The 24,130-nt window shown below is 43.3% G+C and overlaps 1 protein-coding gene across 6 annotated transcripts in view; it reads left to right on the top strand.

The window, feature by feature from the left end:
- The window catches only part of Myom1 (myomesin 1), a 135,089-nt gene that overhangs the window by 36,445 nt on the left and 74,514 nt on the right, over positions 1-24,130 (top strand). For all 6 annotated transcript variants that reach the window (XM_038315278.1, XM_042054271.1, XM_042054270.1 and 3 more), the window contains 7 exons: positions 259-508; positions 1,218-1,375; positions 10,586-10,678; positions 12,299-12,387; positions 12,493-12,552; positions 14,339-14,503; positions 17,378-17,539. In XM_038315278.1, coding sequence (XP_038171206.1) covers positions 259-508; positions 1,218-1,375; positions 10,586-10,678; positions 12,299-12,387; positions 12,493-12,552; positions 14,339-14,503; positions 17,378-17,539 — 977 coding nt within the window. The remainder of the gene's footprint in view (positions 1-258; positions 509-1,217; positions 1,376-10,585; positions 10,679-12,298; positions 12,388-12,492; positions 12,553-14,338; positions 14,504-17,377; positions 17,540-24,130) is intronic.

The following is a 24,130-nucleotide window of genomic DNA, read 5'->3' as shown; positions in this document are numbered from 1 at the left end:
ATGCATTGCTCACGGAGGTCAGCAGAGAGCATCGGAGCTCTAGGGCCTGGAGCTACAGAAGGTTGTGAGCTGGGAACTGTGGAAACTCGGAACTGAACCAGGGTTCTCTGCACGTGCTCTGTTGAGCCATCTCTCCAGCTCCACACCAGGGCTTTTTAATGGCAGATTTCCTAAGGGCAGGGACAGTGCCTGAGCTCGGCAAAATCAGGCAAGCTTGTGCTTACCACACTGTTTCTACCTTCTGCTCTGTTGTTTCAGGCAAGTGCACATTGGTGGAATCAGAGACACAGAAGAAGAAAGAATCAAACAAGCTGCTGCTTACATAGCTCAGAGGACTCTTCTTGCAAGCGAGGAAGAACTCATAGCCTCCAAAAAGTCCACAGCCTCTAAGCAGTCCAAAATATCCAAACAGACCACGTCCACCCTTCAGCGAGAGGAAACATTTGAAAAGAAGTCGAGGAGCGTTGCAATTCGAGAAAAAGCAGAAGCGCTGTCGCTGAGGAAAACGGTAAGCGAGCTAATGTCACGCCGCTCAGAAGAGTGGCAATGTGTTTAAGAAGCTGTACGTGAGCGTGTGCGTGTGTAGTCCACACTGGGCTCTTTCAGGGGCAGAGCCACGTAGGTGACAGAGAAACAAAGCTAATGGAAACAAGGAGAGAAGATGTCAGAATGCGTAGGCCACATAAAGGCAAACTTTGGAATTTTAAACTTCGTGGAAATTCAGATTTGAAAGATATTAAGTAAGTTTCTGAAGCCACTTTAGGGACACATCGTAGGAGTGTTGCTAAATCTTAGGGTTTAGAAAACCAAAAACTCATTTTTAAAACCAGGAAGGAAATGATTTTACCTGACTGTAAAAATAAGGAGCAAAATGTAAAAATTAGGTCTGAGAATGCAGTAAGTTTATATTGTTTGCATCATGCATAGAGTCACAGGTTCAATCCCCACCAACCCATAAAGTAGGGTACAATGGCGATGCCATTCTATAATCCTTGCACTTGAGATGTAGAATCGGGAAGATCAGAAGTTTAAAGTTATCCTTGGCTATAAAGTAAGTTGGAAGCCAGCCTGGACTACATAAAAATCTACCTCAAACAAAACAAGAAAACAAAGGGAAAGTAACATTTTGGCTTCTACCTGTTATCTTAGCACTAGACGTAACTTTAATTTGGTAGTATTTTGGAAACATGTGGCCATTTACTTGCTTGCTCTTTCAGTTAGAAGACACTCAAGCATATCACGGGAAGCTAAATGAAGACCATCTACTACACGCTCCCGAGTTTATCATTAAACCTCGTTCCCACACAGTCTGGGAGAAAGAGAGTGTGAAATTGCACTGCTCTGTAGCAGGCTGGCCGGAACCCCGTCTCACGTGGTATGTTTTCTTTTGTGGAAGCTGATAGAATTGATTACCAAGTTACGTGTACATCCAGGGAAACTGAACTAGCAATACGCAGGGGTCAGCAAAGACTCCTGTAAGTTTGTACATGTTTTATGAATGGGAAAAACAAATGATCTTGCATAGAGATTATACATTTTAATAACTTTATAATCATAAAGGCGGGAGCGATGGCTCCATTGGTAAGGAGCTTGCTGTGCAGACATGAGGATCTAGGTTTGGGTTCCTGCACCCGTGGAGGAGGCTGGGTGCTAGGGTGGAGATGGGAAGAGCCCCGGAGCTCGCTGATCACCTAGTTAGACAGATCATGACGCTCCGGGTTCAGTGAAAGACCTTGTCTCAAAAGTACGGTGGGGAATGATTGAAGAAGACACCTGATGTTGACCTAGCTTTCACATGCACATGCAAATATGTACCTATACATAGAAAACTAAAACTCAGAGAGCTTCATCTCTACCCCTTCTGCCTCAAAATCAAAAACAAAAGCAACAATAGTAAAATGCCAAAAATGACGATGAATTTTACTATGGCAAATAGTTTATAATAAACAAAGATGAGAAATGCCACGAGGCACTTCTAATATTTCAACAAAAATGAATTTCTAAAAATTTAACTTATAAATTTTGAAATAGAAAAGTAAATTAAAAATCAATTGCTATTGCCCCCACACTTCCTTGTGACTATAAAGTTGCATCATTCAACCTTTACAGGAATCAACAGTCAATCTCTTTAAAAATCAACAAACAAACAAAAAACACTGAGCCAGCAAAATGGTTTGGCATATAACGATACTAGCCACCAAGCCTGAGGACCTGTGTTCAAGCCCCAAGACCCACAGTGATGGAAGGAGAGAACCAACTTTCACAACATCCTGTACATGTATTCATTCATTCATATGCTCTCTTTCTTGCACACACAAGATAGAAAGAAAGAACATAGATAGATAGATAGATGATAGATAGATAGACAGATAGAGATAAGATAGATACATAGATAGATAATAGATGATAGATAGATAGATAGATAGATAGATAGATAGATAGATAGATAGATAGATGTAATTAAAAATTATAGCTGGATGTGATGTCGCAACACACCTTTAATCCCAACTCTCAGAAAAGAAGCAGGAGGATCCTCATGAGTTTGAGCAAGCATGGTATATATAGTGAGCTCTAAGATTCTCAAAAAGAGGATTGCAAGTTCAAGACCAGCCCGGAGTACATAATGAGACCCTGTTAAAAAACCAAACCAAAACATACACCAACATAACTACAAATAAACAACAACAAAAAAATGTCTAACTACTGGTCTAGAGATGAACGTCATTGGTAGAGCCCCTGCCTTGTGTGTGTGATTCCCGGCATTAGACCCCTCCCCCTCGAGTATCACTTGCCAAATGAGAAAGAAAACCCAAACATTCCTATGGAAATCCATGAAGATAAATGTATGCTTAGTTCTCATAAATACTATTTGATAAGTAAAAAAATCCTTCTGTCAGAAATTTAAATATATTAATGTTGACTAAATAGAGTCCCTAATCAAATAGAAAAGTTCATTGAATATTTTTGCAGCTCTCTTTTTTGCTTTTAATTTAAAATTTTTATTATCTGTTTTTGTTTGTTTGTTTGTTTGAGATTAAGGCCAGCCTTGAACTTGTGACCCTACCAACTCAAACTCCTAGACACAGGGACTGCAGGAGTGTACTGCCTTACTCAGCTCTTCTTTTATTTTTAAAAACTAAAGATAACTTTTAAAATTATACAAAGGAATGTCTAGGAGAAAAATATTAATTTCTTGAGCATTGTTTTTTAAAATGCAGCATCTGGAACATAAGCTGGGCCATGTTCCTGATGGTGTTTTTAAACCAGCAGTGGGGTTTCCCAGAGGCACAGCTCAGTTTTGGAGATTAAACTCCTTAGGTGCACTTTGTTAGCCTGGAAAAGGAATAATTAACAAACAAAGAGATTAAAGCCCTCCACACAGAGCATAAGACTACTAAGGTAATGGCTCTCGTCAAGTTAAATTTGAAAAGTAGTCGTATTGTCTGTTTTCAGTTTTCCCCGCCAACAGAGCTCAGTCACAGTACGTTGACCACAAATCTTGTACTTGTGGCTTTGAAATCTTTATTTCTGGGAGAGTAGCCCCTTTCTGTGGTAGGCCTCCTGCTCTCTTCCCTTCTGCGTTTGGGGAGGTGACTTCCTTTTTACCCGAAGGAGGGCACCATTTCCCAAGACTCATTCTTTATATACCAGTTCTTCCAGGAGAGAAAAGACAGAAATTGCAGAGAAAGTACCCCTTTCATGCTCAGTGAGACATACAAGTCAAAACAAAAGAACCAGAGAGCAGCTAAGAAACGGCTCTGTTTCTGAGAGGGCTGGCAAGATGGCTCAGTGGGGAAGGTGACTGAGAGTCGCCCCTGGGTGAGGAGAAATGTTCGGAATCAGTGTGCACATAGTGACAGCTGGCTCTGGTGACAACAGGGACAAATCCAGGTTTGTGGAGCAAGGAGCTTCTTCAATTTGGGGGTCACATTACAAAAACAAATACAAGGCTAGTAATCTTAAGGTTCTCCCAGAGAAGATCCCTGGAATGTAGGCCCACTTCACTGCCAGGTGAACAGACGTCCGCGAACAGGTTCCTTATGGGTTCGTGTCTCTTCTTGGACATGGTGTCTTTTCTAAGAAGCAGCAGCTGGAATTCTAATTTATGTCACAACATGGACGCAAGGGGAATACTTTTCACTGGCATCCTCTTACTCACAGAGCAGGGAGCTCATTACCAGGTGAGATCCGATGCTGTTGGTGACCACATCATTGGCCTCTCCGGTGCCTGACTGCAGCCTTACGGTACCCACATCGGGTACGAATGGGAGGGAAACATGGGAGGAGGTGGGTTAAGGAAATGCGTTTATGAGGGCTCGGCACGGTCATGCCACCTCACGGATAGCAGCTAAGTCCTCGCTATGCCTTGCTGAGGCATGTGTCCCGGGGTCTGATTCCCTCGGAGTCTTTTCCAAAGACAGTTTGGCTCCAAGTTTCCACTGGCCGCGGTTAGGTCATGGAGTCCCTGAGGTCTAACAAAGTGGGCAGGCAGCAGCTGTTCTCCTGGCCAATCTCATGTTACTGCCGACATCTGTTTAAGTGGAACTTTGAGGTTACCCAGAGAACGATGCACAGCAGGAACACAACACTCAGCAAGGCCAGGTACAGGACAGTTTTGAGGTTCCAGTAGAAGGGGTCCTATTTGTGTGCTTTCATTCGGTAGGAAAATCGCTTACAGAGGACACCAACACACTAGGGCGGTGAAGCCTCCATCACGGAGAGGGCCTTGTTAACATGGAGGAAAGATACTTCTGTGGTGGGAAGAAAATGAAACTTTAGTGTTTAGTAGGCTATTTGTACAGTAGCCTGCCTAGCATCTATTGGTCTAAAGGGGGAAAGCAGAATTTATGTTGTTTCATTTGCATACATTCTGGAAGGTTATGTTCGAACCCAAGGAGAGCGATTGGTCCTGATGGAGTGGGATCAAAGGGCACAGGCACTATGTGCTGAGCCGTCTTATGTCCTCGGGCACTTGTAGCAGACAGCTATACTTCCAACTTATTAGAAATGAAATGATAAGGCATAGAGAATGAAATAAAGCACACGCTCTTGTGGATGGGAGTGTGTCTCAGTTGGTAGAGTGCTCACCTATCCGCACAAATCCTTGGTTCTAGCCCCACAACTGCATAAACTGGGCAAGATGGCGAATGCCTATAACCCTACCACTCGGGAGATAGAAGCAGGAGGATCAGAAGTTCAGAGTCAGCCTCAGTTACATAAGGGGTTCAAGGCCGGGCTGGGATACATGACAGCGGGCTCAAAAACCATTGTTTGTTAAAAGGAAAATTGGTTGTGGACTATTTGAGACAGTTAGATTTGACTGGATTCTTCTCTTAACCATGGAGCCAACTCTGAAGTCCCAGATAACTGGTTTCACAGTGGGTAGTAGCTATTTCTTTAAGGTGGATTCTCACCAGCGTTCGGGGTCATTTCAGTTTGCATGGCGTCATGACAGAGAAAGGACCTCAGGGCCCTTCTTGTTTCACTGCATTGGACTCCGCCAAGGAGCTCTCTCTACCACCCTCATCATCAAGATTAGCCCTGCACTAGGCTGACATGAGTGTGTAAGGACAGAATGTGTAAGGACAGAGTGTGTAAGGACAGAGTGTGTAAGGACAGAGTGTGTAAGGACAGAGTGTGTAAGGAAAGTGGTATCCATACAGAGCATTTGAGCAAGCCTTTGGAAACATTCCCAGGGTGTAGATTACTCTCCACAGCTAGCTGATGACTAGCTAGTTTGGAATTCCACTTTCCAGAAGCAGCAAGCTGTGAAGTGTGTGGGGGCAGGCCAAACCCACTTCTTTTCCACTCTGACTTAACACTGAAGGCAGCCAGTCTCAAGTGACCCAAAACTCGAGTGCCTCATAGCGGACATTCCCTGCAGAATAGAATGAACTCTCCCTGTGACTTAGTCCTTCCATTTCTCTCTCTGACATGGCGAGTTCTGTGGAGTCCTACAGTCAAGTGCTGCACATTTTAAAGCAGGTTCCTCTGCCAGGTGGCCCCATTAGAAGAGCTGGGCGTGTTTAACCGGGAAGGTATGAAGGCGCTAAGTCGAGCAGTACCTGAGGGCAGGAAGAGTGGCGCAATGGGAGCTGCCGGATGCCACTTGAACGCAAACTTTATAGAGATATGAACAGCATTGCTGAACGGAAGCCAACCCAGTGTCACTCAGATTTGGTCAGGCAGCACATGCCACAGTCTTTAGTGACACATTGTCCCTCTTGTGCTGAGGAGAACTGTTGAAAACCCTCCAGCGCGTGAAAAAGCAAACAAGCAAGCAAGAGGGAGCTGCTCAGCTGAGTTTCCCCTGACCCAAGCCATTCTAGTCAGAAAGCACACCCCTTTTCCCTCAGACCGGAGAGTCTGAGAGTCAGGGTTGCTGATGGCTCTCTCTGATTGCATTGCCCCGACAAGAGCTGTGTTGAAACAGCTCCCCGAAGCACTTCCGGGCTCTCAAGAGACAGAAAGGCAGCTGCACCGTGTTCTGTGAGTAGGGAGAAGGTCACACAGCACATCTTCCATCCTGCTGTGACGCTAGAACTTCCCTCCTGATTCCAGACCTGGGGAACAGGACCCGGAAAGCCTCAACTCGCTCTCCTCATGTACGGATTTAATGTATGGATTTAATCCATATATGGATTAAATCATCCATAGTGTGGGGTATGCATTTTCCAGAACTTGATTTCTTTAGTGAAGAAGTATGAAGGTATAATTTAACTGGTTATCACATAACAGTTCCACTCAATCATTTTAATCAACACTGAGCATGTGCAAAATGCCAACGACTCCCTCATTGGAGTGGGGACAGAAGAAAACGTATATCAGGACTAGCAACTTAGTAGGGGAGTGCAAACTCAACCATAACTTTAAAAATTACATTTATATAGTGTGAGCATGCACGTGTGTGTGTGTGTGTGTGTGTGCGCGCGTGCATGTGTGTGTGCGTGTGTGTGTACAGCCCATGATGTGTGTGGGGAAGTCAGAGGACAACTTGGAGTTTGTTCTTCTCCTTCCAACATGTGGGCCCTAGGGATCAAACACTGGTCATCAATAGTCTTGGCAGCAAGTTCAGTTACCCACAGAGCTATCTTACTGCCCCCAACAATAATTTTGATAAACGTTATATTTAGCAGAGTAACCATGATTCCAAGAGATGAAAGCAGTTCATAGTTTGGAAAACTTGTAAAGAGGAGTGTTGAAGCCTTGGCATCTGACCTGAGTCTTGACAGCTGCGTTGCAGCCCAGCTGGGTGGGAAAGGAGAATGCTAACACCGATAGAAATGTGTATGGGCTGGGGAAATGGTGCCTACCGTGCAAGCAAGAAGATTCCCCCAGAACCCACATAAATGCCAGGCAGGCATCGTGACTCACCTGTAATTTCAGCCTCAGAAGGCAGAGGCAGGGCTCCTCAGAGCAAGGCAGCTATTAGACTAGCCATGTCGTTGAGCTCTGAGTTTTGATCGAGAGGTCCTGGTCCAAGGGGAAGGGTAGAAGAGCAGCTGAGGAAATTGCTGATCTCAACTTGAGGCTTCTATATTCACATGCACAGGAACACACATGCATGTAAACACACAGAGACACATCATAATATCATGCACACAGACTCAGGAAAAGAAGAAAAAGGAACAGTGTGCCTTAGAAATTATATTAGCTCTCCATTTCTTTTTTTATTGTTTTTTATTGAGTTACACAATTTTATCCACTCCCGTCCCTTCCTCCCCTCTCCCCTTCTACACTCTCCTGTTACCCATGTGCTCCTAATTTACTAAGGAGATCTTGTCTTTTCTCCTTCCTATGTAGATCCAGATATGTCTCTCTTAGGGTCCTCTTTGTTGTCTAGGTTCCCCGTGGTTGTGGTCTGTAGGTTGTTTTTTTTTTCTTTGCTTTGTGTCTAAAGGCCACTTATGAGTGAGTACATATCATATTTATCTTTCTGGGTCTGGGTTACCTGAGTCAATTTTTTTTTATAGATCCATCCATTTGCATGCAAATTTCAAGATGTCATTTTTTCCCACTGTGTAATATTCCATTGTGTAAATGTACCACATTATCTTTATCCATTCTTCGGCTGAGGGGCATCTAGGTTGTTTCAAGGTTCTGGCTATTACAAATAATGCTGCTATGAACATAGTTGAGCACATGTCCTTGTGGTATGATTGAGCATCCTTTGGGTATATACCCAAAAGTGGTATTGCTGGGTCTTGAGGTAGATTATTTCCCAATTTTCTGAGAAATTGCCATACTGATTTCCAAAGCAGCTAAACAAGTTTGCACTCTCATCAGCAATGGAGGAACGTTCCCCTTATCCCACATCCTCTCCAGCATAAGTTGTCATCAGTGTTGGCCATTCTGACAGGTGTAAGATAGAATTTCAGAGCCATTTTGATTTGCATTTCTCTGATGGCTGAGGATGTTGAGCAGTTCCTTAAGTGTCTTTCAGTCATTTGAGATTCGTCTGTTGAAAGTTCTCTGTTTAGGTCTGTACCCATATTTTATTGGATTATTTATTCTTTTGACATCAAGTTTCTTGAGTTCTTTGTATATTTTGGAGATCAGTCCTCTGTCCAATGTGGGGTTGGTGAAGATATTTTCCCATTCTGTAGGCTGCCGTTTTGTCTTGTTGACCATGTCCTTTGCCTTACAGAAGCTTCTCAGTTTCAAAAAGTCCCATTTATTAATTGTTGCTCTCAGTGTTGTTGCTGCTGGGGTTATATTTAGGAAGTGGTCTCCTGTGCCAATGCGTTCAAGTGTACTTCCCGCTTTCTCTTCTTTGAACTCTCCATTTCTATATCAAAACACTAAGGCTACCTATGAAAGGTAGACTTATCTAACAGTTTGAAAGCCCAAACAGCATGGTGTCAACTCTTATGGGGTCCCCTTGGCAGTGTCACATCATGGAAGACGGAATCGTGGTGAGCAAGCCTGCGGAGTGGTAGATCACACAGATCAGAGAGGGCTTGCGCTTTTACGGTAACTCATTATTTTGGAATTAACAAAACACCATAAGGCCCCCAATGATCCAAGACCCTCCTCACTACCACATAATGCTACACCATTGGGCCCCAACCTTCCAAAACTTGGACCTTAGGAGGACAAAGTTAGGGTGAAAGAGTTAATTGAAACCAATATTTTCCTTTTCCTTTATACCACTTCCCTCTTCCCACCCTTCCTTATATACATTTCAAAAAGTCGAAAAGAAATGAAATGCAGCTCTATAGAGAACAGCTTAGAAATGGAAATGGTAAGTAAGGAGCCAGGCAGATCTGGTTCAGATCCTAGCTCTGCTATGCCTGCCTTATGACCAGGGTGAGTTCTTTGATCTCTCCACGCCTCAGTTTCTCCACTGGAAAGTGGGGTTAAACAGTGACATTTCGTTTGGTTGTTGTGAGGACTAGATGTGCTGATGCTGTCTGTACATGGACCAGAGAGCTCTCTCTCTCTCTCTCTGCCACCTGTGCTTATTAGCTATATTAGTTTGACCTGCACACAGGAAGTAGGTTATCAAAAGGAAAGCAAGTGACCCCTTGCTGCTTCTCTCCTCCTCTTCTTTTTAAGCAATAAATAAATAAATAAATAAATAAATTTTTAAAAAGGTTCAAGTGGCTAAGCCTCATGTGGAACCGTAGCACTGGCTATGGAGAACTTAAGAAGACAAGTACCATGAATGGACATTAGTGTCTCACAGAGAAGCCCTTCTGCATGGGCTACCGTCTGATGGAAGCAAGCTGCAAACAGGAATAGAACAGCTGGAACTTTCCTTTTATGGTTTGAAGTTATTCTAAGTCAAAAGCCATGCTTACTTACGACGACAGAAACCAAGTCACTTGAGTGTGATGACCCCTCATTACAATGGTGTGGTTCACAAGAGAGCGCTAGTAGGAGGGATATTGTGCTTTCCTCCCACAGAGAGAGCCAGCAACAAAAGCGCTAACACAAAGCTTTATTCTGCTGTGTTAGTGAGAGTCAACAATTTTGGTTGTTGTTGAAGTATAATGCCCATACAAAGAAATGTATGTTACATATACAGGAAGAGTTTGGGTTAGTGTTTGTTGGATTGTACATCATGTAACCAGCACCCAAATGGAACCCAAGCAATATTCAGCAGCCAAGACGCATCCTTCATGCCCTGTGCCCACCTCAGGAAATCAGTGTCCTAATTTCCCGCAGCATCAATGAGTCATTCTGTTTTCTATTTTATATAAACCAGTCGCTACCCTATTTACTGTTTCATAACTGTAGTTTTTATTATCCTTATGTACATGAGATGCATACAGATTGTGAGCGGTTCATTTTTCATGTAAATTTTAAGGATGAGGAGAAAGCACTCTGAGAAGATTGATTGTAGTGCTAGGGAATTTAGTTAGCCTCAGGTAATTTGCATTTTTTCAATAGATGGAATTGTTGAACTTCATTTAACAAGTTTATCTACAAGAACAGTGATACAGTGATCATGTGGTGTGTGTGTGAGAGAGAGGGAGAGAGAGAGAGAGAGAGAGAGAGAGAGAGAGAGAGAGAGAGAGAGAGAGAGATCATGCAGTTAATTATTCTTTAATCTATTCATCTTGTTTGCATTATCTTTCAGGTATAAAAACCAGGTGCCTATAAATGTCCACGCAAACCCAGGAAAGTATATCATTGAAAGTCGGTATGGAATGCATACTCTGGAGATCAACAAGTAAGGGAACATCAGTGTTTATGTGTGCTACCCAGCTGTCACTCAGGGTCACACACAGACAAAGTCTATCTTCTTCCTGGTCCCAGTGCAGGCTTATCTCACAATGCTTATTCATATACGTTTTTCTTGATTCAAACTTGGAAGGTAGCATGCATGACTAAGTCTGCCATGCCCACAGTACCTCCTAACGTGATCTCACATTTGAATTTCCTAAAAGATGATAAAATTAGTATGTATTTATTTATCCTTCTCTATATATGAGCATGTCCTATAGAAATTAAGAAGATAATTGCTTAAGTAGGCCCCTCTATGTCTGTATCATAACAGAATTCCGAACTCACAGTACTGTGCTCTTTTGTTTTAATCAACAAAAGGCATAGAGGCTGGGATGGGTGCCACTGAGAGCTGGGAAGACTGAGAGAATGTCCTTTCCTTCAGCTTCCCAGAAACTATGGGACGTTGTGTGCCTCGTCAATCTGTGTGAGCGAATCAAGCACAGACATTGGGTTAAGCAAAATTTGAAATGGAAGCTCTATCAAAGTTTCCAAGTCATAAAAAAATTTATGTTTCCCAAGATGGTTTGAATGCAAACCCGATTATGCGGATGAGAGAGTAAACAAGTGCCCATCTTTTCGGCTCCCACAAGGCCCATGTGCTGAGCTGTAGAGGGGACAGGCGCCCATCATCCTCAGGAGGTTTACTGCCTTCTCCCCTATAGAAGATACTGGGCTCTAAACAGAACCTGGGTGTCTCTGGCATTCCCCAAGCCCTGGGCTGAAGTAGGATCACTTCTGCTGAAGCAGCAGTGAGCTTTTAAAATTAAAGAGCTCTGAGAAGTGTGATTGTATTTACCTTCCTGGAGTCAACTGTCTTTCTTCTCCGCAAGACACAAGTGTATCTCAAATGAAACTAAACTAAACCCCAAGAAACAAGGAAGAACACAGAAACTAGTGTGATTAGACACAAAACAGCCTGCTTTGAAATCTCAGCCTGGCCTCTGTGAGAGTTTCTTTCCTTGCTCCACCTTTGTAAGACATCCTTGTTTCTGCACCCAGATAGCACTTGGGTTCCACTGTGAGCAGGAACTTCACGTAGAGCCCAAACACCAGTAGAACCACAGTATGAAGTCACTTGTGTTTTGAACTCAGAATGGCATATAAGACCAGCCTTGCTCAGGTTTCTGCCTCAGGGAGGCTGTGGGAATATCATGAGAAGTTGCTTTTTCTGTTCCCTGTCATCCTGATGCCACCAGACTGAGACCCACCTCCTGGAACAGGACAGCCTGGAGTATACACACTCAGGGTTATTACCTGGTACAAAGCCACATGCTCGGCTGGGCATTTTCTCCCCCAGTAATGCAAAGCAGTTATTCGCTCTGTAACTTATAGCCTTAGTACTTGGTTAGCTTTTCCCTTCCTGCCCTACTGCAGCTTGAAAATTTGTAGATGACTTAGATTATAGAATGTCCCCCAGGAACAGAGACAGCCCCTTCAATTCCTAAAGAGCCTCATGTGAGCCCCTGACTTGCAGTCTGTTATGTTAGTATAGAATCTCCTGACAAAACCCCCAGCAGTTACCAGGAGTCAGCACACGGTCACTCATTTCCCCGCATTTCTGCAGGTGCGACTTTGAAGACACGGCTCAGTACCGCGCCTCCGCCATGAATGTTCAAGGAGAGCTCTCAGCGTATGCCTCGGTTGTGGTGAAGAGTAGGTTTGCCCTTGCTTTATTCAAAGTGGATTTCAAGCCCCTCCCAGTGCGGAAACATCAGGCAATCACAAAGTAGCTCACGTGCGTTCTCTTTTCTTCTCTAGGATACAAGGGGGAATTGGATGAGACTCGCCTCCACGCTGGGGCTTCCAGGCCTCTTAGCTGTAAGTCTAACAGCCCATTGGCTACATGGCATCTCTATGTAAAGTGTAGCGTAGTAATGCTCAAATTCCAAACCACGTTCTGAGTCCTTGAATCTAGGGAAGCAACACGGTTTTTAAAAGGATGAAGTAATTCACAATACTTATGATGTACTTGCCAGGGTGGATATAATACTCAGTACCCAGCTGTGGTTAGTTTGTTTTTTAAATTTTTTGGTTACTATTCTGTTTCCAGGTTTAATTGTTTTTTTCCTTATATTTTAAAAGTAGCCTGTTTATGTTTGTGAAACTGATTATATGCTCAGACTGAAAAGGACAGTCCAGCCCACACTTATTCTCTACACATTAAATCATGAATGAAGGTTCTGAAAATACTTAATACCAATACTTTCTTCTGACTTGGTCTTCCACTTCACCAGTTGGTTTGCTGTCTGTAGATGACTATTCCTTGACTTCCTGAATGGTTCCTAACTTCAAATGATCCCTGGTATCAGTCCCATGGAGGAGACAATGGATGGAAAATGCTTTTCCCCACCGTATCAGTACTTCTGAAATCATAGCATAGTCCCCAGAGTCCCCATGATGGGCCCGGTTTATCATTTCCCAGTCCTCTGACCTTATCCTGCTCATTCCTATGGCCACATTTCTCAGTTTTCTTCTCTTTAAAGCCAGGTTCTGCGAGACCAACTTAACCCTGTTTCTTCCATTGCATAGTGTCTTCTGACTGCACCTGACTTGGCACACCTGTTCCTAACATATGAAACATAAACCCCTCTGTAATCAGTAGGCAAATGATTGTACATAGCTGGATTCCAGTAAAACCATAAATACGGATATTGAAATTTGGACTTCCTATGATTTTTCACACGTGATCAATATTAGATTTTTATCTTTTTCAACTGTCAAGAGATTTAACAATAAAACCCATTCCTGATGATGGTGATAATGATGATGATGGTGGTGATGATGATGATGGTGATGATGATGATGATGGTGATGATGATGATGATGATGGTGATGGTGATGATGATGATGATGATGGTGATGATGATGATGATGGTGGTGGTGGTGGTGGTGATGATGATGATGGTGGTGGTGATGATGATGATGATGATGATGATGATGATGATGATGGTGGTGGTGGTGGTGGTGATGATGATGATGGTGGTGGTGATGATGATGATGATGATGGTGATGATAAGAGGAAGCAGACTGGATTTGGCCCACAGGTTTCCCGGACACTACCGTTTCCCCCAGATGGAAAGCACGCGTGACACAGGCCTGCAGAAGTGACAGTGGACTGCTTTGTCTCATGGCTGTTATGACTGACTTCCCACTGAATGCCAAGGCAGTCTCTGATGGTCCTGCTCATCCTGCACGTGGAGGCATTAGAACCTGTATGCCTTTCCAGTTGGGTTTGGCACCCTAGGGCTGGTAAAGAACTTCCTTACAACTCTCCTCTGTCCCCTCAGGCATCTCTGGAACCAACTGGCCTCTGAAGGCTGTGCAGGATCTGATGCAGTCAGACCTCTCAGGTTTCATAGGAACATGATCACATAGAAACTAGGCAGAAGGGAGATGTGCTCCAAAGAGAAGCTGTTTCGCCATTGGCTAGTGGTTATGAGGATGATGTGTGATGTGTTCTATGTACTTCTTGTGTAGAACTTGATTTTTTGCCCACATACTTTGCTCTGTTTTTTTATTGCAGCTGCTTTCTGCCTATGCTTATTAAAAATTCTGTATACCTTTGAAGAGATGCATTACTGGTGTTTGTTTCTGTTGTACCCAGTTGCTGTGACCCCTTACGGTTATGCATCCAAGTTTGACATCCACTTTGATGACAAGTTTGATGTGTCTTTTGGGAGAGAAGGAGAGACAATGAGTCTGGGCTGTCGAGTAGTCATCACTCCTGAGATTAAACCCTTCCAGCCAGAGGTCCAGTGGTATAGAAATGGTGAGTCTGTAGACTGAGTTCTTCCTTTGCTTCCTAAGGAAAGATGCAAGGGCAAAATGCAGGTCTGCATCCCAGGGCTAGCATAGCCTGTAAGCTGAGGACATTCTCTGATTACTAAGTGTTTAACATACCTTTCAAAATAATGACACTCTGTGTGTATATGTTTATTCCCTGAAAAAGGGTGGCACTGAGTAGCCCTGACTGTCAAGGAAATCATTATGTAGATCAGGCTGGCTTCAGACTGAGAGATCTGCCTGCCTCTGCCTCCCCAGTGTTGGGATTAAAGGCACGTGCCATCATGCCCAACTAAAAAATATTTTTGAAGGTAAGATTTCCTTGTCACCAAGTAATATGTGTAACATCATCAAATCTATAATATTTACTTTGTAAGCTAGGTTATTTGATAGACCAGACTTGCCTTGAACTCACTCCTGAGTGCTGGGATTAAAGGTGTGTGCTGCCACCACCACCACCCAGCTAGATATCATTTATAAGAGTTGTATAAAACTTTAAAAATATTTATGAACTTATAAAACAATTAAGTCCTAATGTTATTAATTAATCAGTAGAGTAAATTTTCAGAAGCAATCCAGACATTAATACATTTTTTTTTCTTTTGGTTTTCTGAGACAGGGGTTTCTCTTTATAGCCTTGGCTGTCCTGGCACTTGCTCTGTAAACCAGGCTGATCTCAAACTCAGAGATCCATTTGCATCTGCCTCCTGAGGGCTGGGATCAAAGGTGTGTACCACCACTGCCTGGTTAGTAATCATACATTAATGTGATAATCTCTTTATAATTTAAAAGTTTATAGTAAATATATTCTTTCTATAAAATATGTAAACTAGTACAAAAACAGACACAAAATAGATAAAAATTACCCTGTTTATTTGTTTGTTCTGTTTTTGTTGGGACTGACTTTTGGGGACTGTAAATGATGCCATCACACACTGCTCTGGAAGGCTACCAGAGCTGGGTTCAATGCTATGTAGCTGCTGATTTGACATTCATATCATTTTATCCTTTTTTTAAAATGTAATTTTATGTGTATGGCTGTTTTGCCTGGATATATGTCTGTACATTGTGAGTATGCCCTGACAGAAGAGGCCATTAGGTCCCCCTGAACTGGAGTTACAGATTGTCATATACGCCTGGTGGTGCTGGAAACTGAACTCAGGTCCTCAGGCAAAGCAGTTGGTGTTCTTAACCACTGACCCATCTCTCAAGATCCTCATTTTATCTGTGAACTTACATTTCATATGTGAAGTTCTATGGGGCTACACAGCACACACATAGCAGAGAGGACAGGTCAAGTGCTAATACAGACAATCACAGGCTTAGGCTAGTGGTGGGTTGTGGGCAACATACCCACTAAGCTAAGGGCCTGGTCATCAGATGTACATGTGGACACCTGGAGCAGTCTGGGGCCCTTAAGGTTCCAACATGGTGATTGGGACCATGACCTGGCCCAGATTGGAATTAGCAAGACTGTGGCCCAGTGGTGGCAGCAGCAGCGAAGTGGTAACTGTGGCTGTGGCCCCAGAGAACAGAACAGATTCTGCAGGGAACAGTATGGAGACCCACAGTAGGAGGAGGCTTCCCCACCTACCACAGAGCTCACCTCGGTGGGCTGTGTGCAGAGACTAGCCCCCCAGCACGGGGACAGGACTGACCAACACACAGCGAACTTAGCAGTGCAATACCACACATCACAGTGAGCGTGTAGACATTGCAAGAAAAGCCCATGAGCCGGTTAGTCTTCCCCAGAGTTTAGAACCTCTGGCTTTGTGTTTTAAAATAAAATTTAAAGATAATAGCACTCAGTAGACACAACATGTTTTTCATATAAGTTTTTGAATGGACCCGTTATTAACAAAAGGACAGTGGTAGAATTAGTTCATGCTTACAGCTGAAAACTCAGAGATGGGATGCATAAGCAGGAATTTTAGAATACCTATGAATCATGACTTCTAAAAGTTAAAGGACAAATCAGAATAAACATTAAAATACAGTTGTATAAATTTACATTTAGAAATTAAGTTCAGACAATACAAAATAATTTGTACAGTTAGAAAAAATTCTTCCTCAACACTCACCAATTCTAGAATATTAAAATTTATATTTATTTGTTGCACATAATTATGGCACTGAGTTTTTCTGTAGTTTGTATGACCCCTATTATAAGTAACAGAATATTTTAAACCGGAAAGAGGCTGTCTTAGGGCTCCTGTTGCTGTGAGGAAGCACCGTGGAGACAAAGGGTTTATTTGGCCTGCACGTCCACATCACAGTATCACTTAAGCAGTCGGGTCAGGAACTCAGGAGGGGACCTGGAGGCAGGAGCTGACACAGAGGCCATGGAGGAGTGCTGCTTACTGGCTTGCTTCCCCCGGCTTGCTCACTCAGCTTTCTTATAAAACCCAGAACCATCAGCCCACAGATGGCAACACCCACAATTGATGGGCCCTCTCCCATTAATCACTAGTTAAGAAAATGCCCTACAGCTGCATCTTAGAGAGGCATTTTTCTAGGTTGTGGTTCCCTCTGTTCAGATGATGCTAGCCCGTGTCATGTTGACATAAACCAGCCAGCACGGAGGCAAAACTCAACTCTTTGAACTTCTCTGCTCTTTGAACAAAGAGCTTTAAATTTTAATTTTGTCAGATGTTACAAATTATGTGTCTGTCATGGAGCCCCTCACTTCTTTCTAGTATTTTCCTTAATATTAGACACACCAGAGTGGCTTAAAGAGCTGGAGAGTTCTAAGAGTCAAGTGATTTTCAGTATGGAAGGAAGGAGGGGGAGAGGAGTGGAAGAAAGGGAGCTGGAGGAGGTAAAGTCAACGAATTTGCTTGTTTTTTTTTTACATTTCTAGGAGCACCTGTTTCTCCATCAAAATGGGTGAACATGAACTGGAGTGGAGACCGGGCAACACTCACATTCTCCCACCTCAACAAAGAAGACGAAGGCCTCTACACAATCCGTGTGCGAATGGGAGAGTATTATGAACAATACAGCGCTTATGTCTTTGTCCGAGGTAAGACCTGGCGAAAAGCAGAAGACACAACACACTTAAAACACTGAGGCCACAGTCAGCACAAACATGTTTCCGTCAGAAGAGTCATCTCAAAATCCTCCCGGTAACCTGGAACAGGAATATTGCTTTCCAGTGAAACTAGACCTAGTACAAAAGATCCTCACAGGCACCAACACCAAAGTACCTGGTTTCCAGGTCGTGTCTGTCACTAACAAGAGGATGCTGTCCTTAGTGGGACGCAGTGCACTGAGTGGAGCTTCTCCAGTCTCATCATTTGCAAGGCTGTCTTAGTTATGGAAGCTACCATGGAAGAGGCTATGTTATCTGGAGAAGTCCTCTTTAATAAGCATCTCAGATGGCAAATGCATTACTTCATGCCAAACTTCGTTTCATGGCTTTGATTTGATGAGGAAGGAAACAGGTGATAGGACTCAGTTCTTCCACAAACTGTCAGTTGTTGGTTTTAAGCTTTCTTTTCCCACTGCTGTCTTGAGTGGGCCAGGTATGCGCGGTGGTGTGTTGCTCTCCATGGGATCCTAGCACTTTCAGCCTGTGCTCTATGTTTTTTCACATAATAGGCATGTACAGCCACAGAGGAGACACAGAGTAGTCTTAAGAAGACAAAGTGTTTCTGCTTACAGGTTTCAGAGACAGGAGTCTCCTCAGGGCCATGTGGAAAAGCACCAGGGTCAATGGCTCCAGAGGCCAAAGGCCACAAACTTGGGAGAACTTGAACTGTGGCCTTTCCTGGAGTCGTCCAGAAAGGGAAAGGTGTAGGCTTGGTTGTTAGATTGGCTTTGGAGGACTGTGAGATGTGGAAGGGTAGAGGGCAGGTAGGGGTGTGGAGGCTGATCAAGGATGGTGTGGGCCAGGTGAAGGAGAGGTGACTTTGAGTTGCTTCAGAGTTTCTGAGGGTGTTTTGCAACCATGTATGTAAAGCACATAGTTCAGCTTCTCCAGTTCCAGAACAGAGTGGACAAAGGTGAAGACAAATGTTACAGAAAACCGGAGAAATCCAGATGTTCACCAATATGAGAACAGTAAAATATAATGTGGATAAAGTCAGGTATTGCTGAGGGAACGGAGGAGGTGGCCTTCATAATGGTTGCTATAGAAACAGGCTGGCTGGGACTCATCCAGAAGTTAGGTTAGCCGAACACCCTGGGTCAGCTTGGCTAGATAATGACTTCTCTTTCCCTCTGAGTATCTCATCCCAACTGACTGGAGGATGTCTCTAGTTATGCAACAAAGCAACAAAGCAGAAATGAAATCCTTGGTGGCCTTGTCTGGGAACCCTGGCCTGGTCTGGTTGTTCTGCATTTCCCATGCCCCATCTACACTGTGTCTCTGCCAGATTTGGGTGAGACGTCACATGACTGACTCCAGATGCACAGCAGAGGCCAACATTTAAATTCCACATGCCAGTTTTCATATCCCACAAATTAAGGAAATGGAAAGGTGTTATAATTTATCAGATGTTAATACAAAAGGATTGAGTAAGATAACTGGAAAAGAATTTTTAAAAAGGAGGATTTCTGCAATTGTACTGTGAACTTGACAACTTTTAGAAATGTGTATTTTTTTATATTACTACTACTGCTACTATTGCCCTGTTGTGAGGCTCAGGCCTGGGCTTGTGTGTGCAGAGCAAACACTGCCACCCGGTTTCAGCCTTTATTATTTGAAATGATGTATTCTAGGGCTCAGGTACAAACACACACAACGTTCTCCCACACTAGCTGTTCACATGAATGCCTGGAAATACATTTCCAGAGTTAAGCAGTCATCACCCATGACTTCCTTCTCTAAGGAATAATCTAATATGTCTGTCACTCTGAGCTTCCCTGAACCACTCCCATGCCCAGTCATGGCTTTTGCAGCCACAATTTATTTCCATGTCTACAATTTTCTTTCAGGGCATCTTTGGACATCAGTGTTCTTCTGAGTCAGGCTTCCTCCACTCAGCGTTTCGAGGTCCCCTTATGTCATCACATCATTATACATAAAGTAGCTCATTCCTTCTGTTGCTAGATTAGTATCCAGTGTGGAGATGTGCTTCGTGCTGTCTGTATGTCACTAGTCTATAAGCAACAGGACTGTCTCTACTGCTGGTTGTTAAGGGTGCTAGCACTATCTGTATTCATGTTCATATTTATGGGACAGTTTTTCATTTCTCTTTAATATATACCCACATGTTGAATTGTTAGATCACATGACACATTCATATGATCTTTTTCAGAACCGCAAAGCATTTCAAATGATATTTTATGTGTTTTTAAACTTTTCCCATGGTGGCGTGTGATGCTACTAAAAGGCATTCTTTCTGGAGTTCTGGAATTTTCACTGTTTACAAAGTAGCTTCTATATCAGCACGGTCAGTATGTAAAACAGCATGTTTTATAGAAACATTGAGGAGCTGAGCATATTTGGACAGGTTTTTATTACACGGATAATATGTGTGTCATAAAAATTTAGATGTTATAAAACAATTAAAGGAGAAGAGCCACCTATGCTGTCATCAGAAATAGTGTCAACAGTTGTTACATGCTCTGCTCCACCTTAATCCCTCCCCTGCACATGCAGAGAGAGAGAGAGAGAGAGAGAGAGAGAGAGAGAGAGAGAGAGAGAGGGAATAAAATTATAGAGGATGAGATAGAAATACCATAAAGGAAGCATTGCAAAGAGCAAGCAAGTACATGGAAAAATGTATTAGTAACTGAAGAATTCTAAATTACAGACAGCTGATGCTTTATCTACCATACTGAAAAGATAACAAGATTTTGAAACTCCCTTGTGGGGCTGGGGAAGTAGCTCAGTGACCACCGAATAAACATTAAGCCCCCAGCACCCAGTAAAAGGCAGGCACAGTGCATACATCTATAACCTAAGCTTTGAGGGCATAGGGCTGGGGCAGAGGCAGGTGGACCCTGAGACTAGCTTTAGAGACAGATTGACCCCAGCCAGTCTAGCTGGCTCCACAGACTCCTGGTTTAGTGAGACTCTGTCTCAAAAAGCAGGATGTAGAGCAGCTGAGTAAGACACCACTCTTTGGATTCTGGTCTCCATGCATGTGTGCCCATATGCATGCCTACCCACATACACACGTGTACACATCCATACGTACATACAGCACAGTACACATAATAAAAACAACTCTCCTGTGACTTTGAGTTGCTTCAGAGTTTCCGAGGGTGTTTTGCAACCATGTATGTAAAGCACATAGTTCAGCTTCTCCCGTTCCAGGACAGAGTGGACAAAGGTGAAGACAAATGTTACAGAAAACCAGAGAAATCCAGATGTTCACCAATATGAGAACAGTAAAATATAATGTCTTTACATATGTTTATTTTAATAAGGAGGCGTAAATATATATATGAATAAATAAAGTTCATGCTCCATGTAAACAATGAAATACTACACAGCAATGAAAACTAATGATGTATATCTATACTTATTGAAATATATCAAGGAAAAGAAGCAGATTTTATGAAGACCATGATCCAGGTTACTTAAAAAATGATCATATTTAGCCAAGTGTGGTCACATATGACTGTAATCCTTGAACAAGAGAGGTGAAGCAGGAGGAACACCATGAGTTCGAGACCAGCCTAGGCTACATAGTGAGTTCCAAGCCTGAGCTACAAATAATAATAATCATTATGGTTTTTGTTAGATGTGTTGTCACATGCCTATAATCCTAGCACTTAGCAGACCAACACTGGAGGATTTCGAGTCCAAAGTCAGCATAAACTACATGTCAAAACATATCTCAAAAAACTTTTAGTTTATAAATATAAAAATAAAACAAATCTAGAAAGGCTTAAGCCAATATGTCAGTAGTCATTATTTTGAGTTACAGAGTTAAAGGAGATTTTAAACTTCTTAATTATCATTTATTTTATAATTCTGTGCTACCTTTATAGTAAATATAAACAGCAAGGTAATGTTTTGAAAAAGGTTATTATTTGCATATGTCTGAGGCCAAACTGTGACAAGTAGCAGGCTAATCTGATATTGACCCAATTTGTCAGCTACAAAAAGTTCAGCTATTTGGAGGTTAGGAGAGAGAAAGACAGAAGCTTGGAAGAGGTAAATGCTGGCTGCGTGGGCACTGCCTTCACATCAGTGCAGTGGCAGCTGCTGGGAACCAGACATGTGTGAGAGCACTCCACACTTGTGTGGCTGGCATTCCCAGCATACTTGGCTCCCCACGGTGCGAGAACAAGAGCAATACTTATTTTTAACTTTTAAATTTTTATGTTTAGTACTGCCTTAGGTAGGGTTTCTATTGCTGTGATGAAACACCGTGACCAAAAGCAACATAGAGTTCATTTTGTCTTTCAACTTATAATTCTATCACTGAGGGAAGCCGAGGCAGGAACATGAAGGGAGGAGCTGATGCAGAGGTATAGATAGAGGAATGCTTCTTCATGGCTTGCTCTGCCTGCTCTCTCTCTCTCTCTCTCTCTCTCTCTCTCTCTCTCTCTCTCTCTCTCTCTCTCTCTCTCTCTCTCTCTCTCTCAACACACCACACACTGCTTTCTTATAGACCCCAAAACCACCAGCCCAGAGATAGCATCACCCACAATGGGTGGGGGCCTCCCTTTCAATCACTCATTAAGAAAAGCATGACAGACTTACCTTCTGGCTAATCTAGCCAATCTAGTGTAAGCATTTTCTCAACTGAGAGTCCCTCTCCCCAGATGACTCCAGCTTATATCAAGTTGACATAAAACTAGCCAGGACGAGCACCTAGAAGAATATTAAATGAACTTAGGGCAAACAACTTTGACACAATACCTACACCCAAGATTAGTAAAAGTCTAAGCTAATGCGGGAAGACTTGATTGTTTATGAAGAAAAATCCCCTGAGCCTCCCCCTCCCCCACCCCACAGACACAGTCAAATTAGTGGTTGTTCTAGTGGTATTTGAACTAAGGACCACGAAGGTGAAACCTTTGCTTTTCTGGGACAGCAGATGCTGGTCACCTGGGGCTAGAGAATCAGCTATGATTAAGAAGCGACCAGTATCACAGAGGCAGAATTTTCTGGGAAGTGTTTCCTCAGGGTTAGCAGATGGAGCTGTGGTCCAGAGGTGGCCAAGAGCGGATGAATGAGTGAACGAATGAACGCCTAAATAACTGAATAGATCACCAAGCCCATCCCCCGAATGGCATCTTGTAAACTGTGTTACAAAAATGCCGATCCCTGGCTCTCTGGACACCTCCTGTCTTCCATGGTCAGTTACAGTGTGCCCTGTTTTGTATCACACACCAAATCCAGTGACTGTTCAGCTAACTAGACCCCACTCTGTCGACATGGGAATCTCTCCATCAGTGTGTGGACCCATAGGTCTTTAGCACAGGATGCATCTTCTGGTACCCGCACGTACCAGCGTGGGCAGCAGCATCACTTGGGCTCTTGCCCTGCTCTTCCTCGACAGCAGCATCACTGACCCTACCCTCTCACAAAGCTGGTGAGGAGAGAGACATGCTCCCAGGAAAGCACTTGCTTCCTGTTGCATAGCATGCAGGGATTCTAAATTCAGCCTTGGCCATGACTTATTAGTGTCTTTTTCCTTTAACACATGTGTCTGCAGGAGACATTTGCCCAGAGAACATGCCCTGATGGTTTATGGAATGAAACAGAATGCCCAAAATCCAAGTGATCTCAGCTCTTCACAAGTAATGTGAACTTATTAACATTAAAACAAGAAGTCTACGAATGTTTACGCTGTTATATAAAATACCTTTGTAACTCACGAGAGTTGCAGAAGTATAGATCATAGGGAAAGATTGTTCAGTTGACAGGAGTGTTTTCTCCTGGGTAAGTGGCTCCCATGTGTCCCAGGCTGTCCTAACTAATTCTGTCTATGAAACTACTGTTCGCATGCTAGGAAGAACTGGCAGTATGGGCCCCTCCCCCAGGGTTATCGGGGTCTTTAATTATTCTCAGTTAAAGGGCTACTGATGATATATTTTATTTCATTTCCTTCTGATCCATTAATTAGCTGTGCCTGGGGAGGTAGGGAAGGGCTCACAACCTGACAGCTTACTTCGTACAGAGTTGGTTTCCTGTTTCCTATGCTATCGCAGACTTTTCCTAAGCTCAAATGTGGGTGTTGTGTCAGAGCTCTTTCCTAAGTACCCCTCAGTTTTGGAATAGTCGTTATGCGTGTTGACTTTTGTTTGTTTACTTTTTGTTCTCGGTCTGCTATCTGCCAGGCTCTGTTACAGGGTTTAGTTCAGTATCAGAAGCTTCAGCCCATGGTAGGCTGGTCCCAGATACTAGGGCCCGTGGTGAGACACTTGGGTGGCAGACTGGGTAGAACAGACCTGCTCAACTCATGTCAGCTTGAAAGAGGAGGGTTGTGGCAAAAAGTAGCCAGGGCAAGTGTTTAGCTACCCTTTAAATGCGTGTCCCACTGACCTGCCTCGTCCGGTCTGTTTCCTCCTTCCTCAGTTCCCTACTCACCGATCATCAGTTGTTAAGACAGCACTGGGTTAAACCTCTGATGGGGCACAGCTGTCATGATCTAATGGTCTTGGAAACACACTCACAGATACGCTCAAGTGCCCTTTAAAGATATCC

Source organism: Arvicola amphibius, chromosome 18 (genome assembly GCF_903992535.2).
Source record: "Arvicola amphibius chromosome 18, mArvAmp1.2, whole genome shotgun sequence".
Classification (NCBI taxonomy): Eukaryota; Metazoa; Chordata; class Mammalia; order Rodentia; family Cricetidae; genus Arvicola; species Arvicola amphibius.
This window is presented reverse-complemented; position numbering and strand designations above follow the sequence as displayed.